Genomic DNA, 5,758 nt, shown 5'->3' on the forward strand with positions numbered 1-5,758 from the left:
TGACACACTCAGCCTAATGTTCACCCCTCCCCCCCCACCAGGTTTCTCAGGCAACAAATCAAGCAGCACAGGAGGCTGGTGCTTGCCTCCTGGAGGCCGAAGCTCTCTCAGCCACCCTCCTTCGTGGGTGCTGTCACCTGCCCAACCACACTCCTCCCTGGTGCCGTTGAAGATAGTCACCATGCCTCGTGGTCAGAAGAGTAAGCTTCGTGCCCGTAAGAAACGTCGCCAAGTCCGTGATGACACTTGTGAAGCACAGGGGGAAGGGTCTGCCCTCTCCTCTGCTGCTCTTGGGGAAACTGCCCAGAGCTCTCCTGGTGTTCCTGTTTCCCAGGGGCCCCAGGGAGGCCAGGCCTCCACCACTGCTGCTGCAGGCTATGCTGCCAAGGGCCACCATAAGGGAAGGCCACGTTCTTCTGGGGCACCACTCCCCCATGAGAGCACCGGAAAAGCCCTGAGAAGTGTGAATTTGGCCATGCTGCTACTGCTCCTGTTAAATAAATATAAGGAGAAAGAGCCCGTTACGAAGACGGAAATAATGAAAGTTATTGGAAGAAGGAACAAGGTCGCCTACCGTGGGATCATGAATTTTGCATCGAAAATGTTGGACATGGTATTTTGTCTCAACCTGAAGGAAATGGACCCGTTCACCCATTCCTATATCCTCCTGCGCAAACTCTACTTCACTGAAGACGGAGGAATTCTGGATGGTGATGGTGACAGGGGGTTTCCCAGGTACGGTCTCCTGATGGCTCTCCTGTCCTTTATCTACGTAAAGGGCGGCCGGGCCACTGAGGACGAGATGTGGGAATACTTGCATAGGTTGGCCGTGTATGATGGGGAGAAGCACATTATCTTTGGGGACCCCAGAAAATTCATAACAAAAGATTTGGTTCAGGAAATGTACCTGGAGTACGTGCTGGTGCCCTATAGTGTTCCCCCATGCTTTGAATTGCTGTGGGGCCCCAGGGCCCATGCTGTAACCAGCAAGTTGCAAGCCCTGGAGTTTTATGTCAAGCTCACTGGTACAAACCCGGCTGCCTTCCCGCTTCAGTATGAAGCAGCTTTGAGAGAGGAGGAAATGAGGGTTAGAGCCTGAGTTGCAGCCAGAGCCAGTCATGCTATGAAGTCCAGGGCGTGTCCCAGTGCCACACCCAGCAGCTCCTCCAAGCCTTAGTCAAGTCTGAGGCAGATCACTCACTCTGCGCTTCAAAATAGAACTTAGAATTCACGTTGTGGAAGGGCTGGGCTCAAGGATTGTTGGAGTTTATGCTCAATATCCCGTGTTTTTTTCATTTGTCCTTTATTGTTTGGTAACTGTTAAATATTCTGTTAAGTCACATGTTCATTAGGCTAAGATCTCAGCTTATTAATGAGCTGCCTTGTACATTTATTTTTCTTTGTATAAAGTATGAGTAAGAGGGTTGGTCTCTTGCTAAGGCAACTTGAAAAACTTTCAATCTTTCTTTGGTTTTGTGAGATTTCTAGAAGAAGGAAACCTCTCTTTGGAACTTAGATTGTTTTAGGAAATGGGAGTGAACCCCACATTAAAATACTCCTTATGTTTCCTTGTTGATTTCTGTCTCCATTTCTATTTTTGAGAATTTAAACACATATACATATCTGGAGATATATCAGTTAATCAAGTATATAGATGACATTAAAGAATGATTAATGACACCTTTGTTAGATGACTCCTCACATCCCAATAATTCACAGAGAATTGGCTTTTTGAAGCGCTCTGACGTTGAGCGAGAAAAGCCAGCCCTATCCATACATGCTGAGCATCTAGAAGTTGCTGTCACTTAAGGATGAAGGTCAGCAACTCTCTGTGAACAAAAGGGTCAAGGATAAATATGGGGTGGAGATCAGTGAAGTACCAGATGGGAGCAGTCTAGTATACACACCATGATATAGAGAATTTGTGGGGCTGAAAATCATGTCATTTTGAATTTAGTCCGATGGTGCAGGGAAAGATGGGTGATGAAAGTGTCAATGTGAAGTACGTGGAGGAGGGGACTCTGGGTGACGTGTTCATGGGCACAAACTGCCATGATGTGCTCAACATTAAAACCCTGACCCTAGAATCAAGGATGGTTCTTACTGTAACTATAGCATTGTGGGTAAACTAGAGAGAAATCCCCAGCACAGCAACGATTGGACTTTGTCTCTGTTTTTATCCCTGTGCACTGGAAGCCATGCTCTGACTGGGTATGTAATGCAGAGCATGTCTGTGGAGAGGCTGGGAAAGAAAAATATACCCTCTAAGGTGAGATGTCTAGAAGCCTATTCTCATCTTTTGCCATGGGCTAGGGTTCCAGAGTATAATTCATCAAAGAACATTAGAATTAGGTGCCCATGAGCATCAGTTGGGAACCCTGGTGATGTGAATCTGTGTTAAGCTGCTACGGCAAGGTCACGAGTTTGAAAACAAGAGCTGTGTCTTCGTTTTTATTCTCGCACGGGAAGCCTACCAAGTGTCCTCTGCTGTTATTCCTTGAGCGGGGACTCATTCTTCTTTCCAAGGTGCCACGTGGCAGAACTGCTCAAGATTTCCATTCAAGATCCTAGGAGTTAAGAGGAAGAACGCTACAGGAATCACACAAAGACTAGCTGGTGCCAATTGTAAAACGTAGAATGTTCCCGGGAGGGGGCGCTGAGTATTCCCTCCCCTATCCTTCAGAAATCTCAAGAACCTGAGCATCTTGGCTTAAGAGCAGCACTTGAAGGTAGTTGATAGAGTAGTTTTAGTAGTTGATTGAAATCAAGGCGATTACCCTGAATGAGGATGATGGTTGGGCCCAGAAAGGGAATTGGGTTCTTCTCTGACTGGCAAGTTGAGGGCCCTGAAAAGAAATGAGAGAACCACTCACTGCAGAAGAGAGGAGACTCCAGGAAGTCCCTCCCTATCCTGTCCTCCAGCCCTTGTGGGAGCTGTCGGTGACAGAATCCTCAGGTTTAGGACTCCCTTCTGTTCCAGCTAGAAAGTGGGCCCTAGTCTAGTGAGGGCTTGCCCCAGAGGTGCACAGGGAAAAGGACAGTAACAGGAGTCCAAGTGAGGACTCGCTGTCTTGTGAGAAAATCTCCAATTTTAAGTAGAGCAGATTGCACAGGGCGCAGAAGAACATTTGCCCCAACAAGCCACCAGCAGAGTTTTTAGGCAGAAATAGTGCCCTCTTATTTTGGGCACACAAGTTAACAGGCAGGTAAGACTTGGATTTAACAAGGAGGGATTGGGAGTCTACGTTCTGCAGACAGAGGAGGTTTAGCTCTAAATGGAGTAAGGTGTACGGGAGGGGAAGTCAGGGGCGAAATTATTCCCTAAATAGACTTTAATCAGAGCATCACTCTAGCTGTTACTCCAGGGAGGCCCCAGGCAAGCTCTCCAGGCTTCAGGCCCTGCCTTTCCAGAATGCAGTGGTCTCGTTCTTAACTGGTGACGGAGGTCTTTATAGGAAGCAACCTCACTCAGTCTCTGATAAGTACCAGGATGCAGAACCTGAGCAATGTGTTAATGGACCACCACCTCCAAAAGTGTTGTACAAGAGCCCAGCCCTGCTGACGTCCCTTGTAGAGTCCCCCAATGTCCTTTGATCCTCGAGACACACCAGCTGCATTATCTGGACGTGATGCTACCCATAGCTGCCTTTGTGAGGACAGAACTTCAGAACCATAAGTTCTGTGATTTGAGAAATTCATTTTCTGCTCATGGAATGTTGAAATCCCAACCTGGTCACGAATCAAGGTGAGGACCCTGAAGGTAGTCTGGGAGCAGCAAACACTCCTGGGCGAATCATCCCTGGGACTCGCTTCTGTTGCTTGCCCTAGAAGAACCTAGCAAGATGACCTGGAATACCTCCTGTCTAGAGAGTCTCCAGGAAGTTAGCATATGGTCTCAGGTAATACTCCTCCTCTTTATAGGACACTTACGTCAGGGGCTTACCTGCTAGTGTCTAGATGAGGACCTTGAAGGCGAATGCATCTACAGGAGGAGCTCCGCAAAGTTCTCCAGCTGACAGTGGTACTCAAATACCTCAGGGAAGTGAAGGCCTTAGTTGATCTGAGCTGTCGATGTTCCCCAAAGAGCATTTACCCAGAATTTATTGAGAATCTATGCGAGGCAGGCATTTGGGACCTTGGGGCCTTGTCTCCTCCCGTAGAGTCTTAGACAGTGATGTGATTAAATAATATAACAACCAGTTTGCTTCCTCATAGACTGTTTTAAGTATAGACAACACAAGTTGTACTCATAGTTTATTATTCCATATATTTTAAACTTAAGTTAGAACAGTAAAAGAGATATGGGGAACTAGATAATTAGAAAGAGTTTACCACATGAATGAAAATTATTAAATAGTTACTGAGCAGCACAAATGGAACAAATTTACGATGTTTCCATATTTCTTTTGGACTCCCATTTTTGCTTTCAACATCCTTCGCTTTTACATTAGCACCTTGAACAGTGTGATGTCTCTTTAAACACCTTTTCAATGTAGGAGAGGCATCTCATTCCTTTAGAGGGTGGCCCATTAGACTATCTTCATTGTGTTTGATATATTCAAAACAGGTAGGCAACTTCACTGCTCTGAATGTATTAGATTCACCTTCTAAAAACAGTGTTCTGCTTCTGCTAAACTTAAAGTCATTGTTCTGACTATATTTTTAGCTCTTTGGGTACTTTCAGGAATTGCCCATTTCTCTCCTAATATCTTGTGGGATTTCAGTATCACAAAATGATGACATGAATTGGCAGCGTGTCCCCCTCTGGTTGTTTGACATTGTTCCTCTTGACCTTATATGTTTGTTGACTGAAGTGACAACTGCAGGCCATTAGAATGTCATGTTTCATCAAAAGCAAACCCAGTTTTATGAAAGAATAAATTAGTATGCAGGCATTGTTGTGTCTAATTTTTTACTCCTATGGACGGAATAAACATTTGTGGATGCTTAGAATGGACTGTTTTGAAGGTGAACGTGAGAATAGAGTAAGGCATATAAATTTGTGATTTCCACATTTAGCAGCCACCCACCTTAGAGAGAATCTGGAATACAAGTGACATTTCCACAACCAGTTTGCTAAACTCAACAAAAAATGGACCTCCCTGTGCAAATATAAACAATATCCTCCCCTTTGGAGGCTTAGTGCCCTGTGCCCTGCTACCAATTCTTTGTTGTTGTTTTTTTCCTTTCCCCACATCCTTTTTAGTTGCCTACCATATGTTTCCCTGGATTTGGTCTGGTCTCTGCCATACTACTTCTTCCTCAAGCCAGGAATATCTGTATACAGTCGCTATTTCCCCATGCTCCTTTTGCATTCTTTAATAGCTTACCTCAGTGGACTCATGTTTACATCTCCACAGGGAAAGAGGAACCAGGTTTCAACCTAGTGCCCCAAGATGTGAATGCAAAATGCCAGGGTGGAGGTGGAGTAGGGAACCAGTGGACAGGTCTGAGGGGCCTGGGCCAATCCCAAATATGTTCACACCTCTCCCTCCCCCCAGAAGAATTTATTTCAGAGGACAGCACTGACTATGCAGCTCCAGGAGAGGGACATGTCTGATCAGAGCACATGGGAGCAAATGAAGGGGGAGGAAGAGAGAGTGGAGCATATCCTGGCCCACCAAGTCTTGAGGATGATATTCCCGCTCAGAGCAGCAAATCCACAGAGAATACCACATGGCCAGTTCCACTATGAGACTCGACACCCCTCACTGACCCATAGCCCTACAGGGGACAACACTGGAACACACTGTGAGAA

At 45.9% G+C, this 5,758-nt stretch overlaps 1 protein-coding gene across 1 annotated transcript; it reads left to right on the top strand.

The window, feature by feature from the left end:
* The first annotated feature begins 475 nt into the window (after nucleotides 1-475).
* Nucleotides 476-1,099, top strand: LOC142433250 (melanoma-associated antigen B1-like). The gene has a single exon (XM_075538335.1). The coding sequence runs from the start codon at nucleotides 476-478 to the stop codon at nucleotides 1,097-1,099; it is 624 nt and encodes a 207-aa protein (XP_075394450.1).
* The last annotated feature ends 4,659 nt before the right edge of the window (nucleotides 1,100-5,758 follow it).

Source organism: Tenrec ecaudatus, chromosome X (genome assembly GCF_050624435.1).
Source record: "Tenrec ecaudatus isolate mTenEca1 chromosome X, mTenEca1.hap1, whole genome shotgun sequence".
In the NCBI taxonomy this organism is placed as follows: domain Eukaryota; kingdom Metazoa; phylum Chordata; class Mammalia; order Afrosoricida; family Tenrecidae; genus Tenrec; species Tenrec ecaudatus.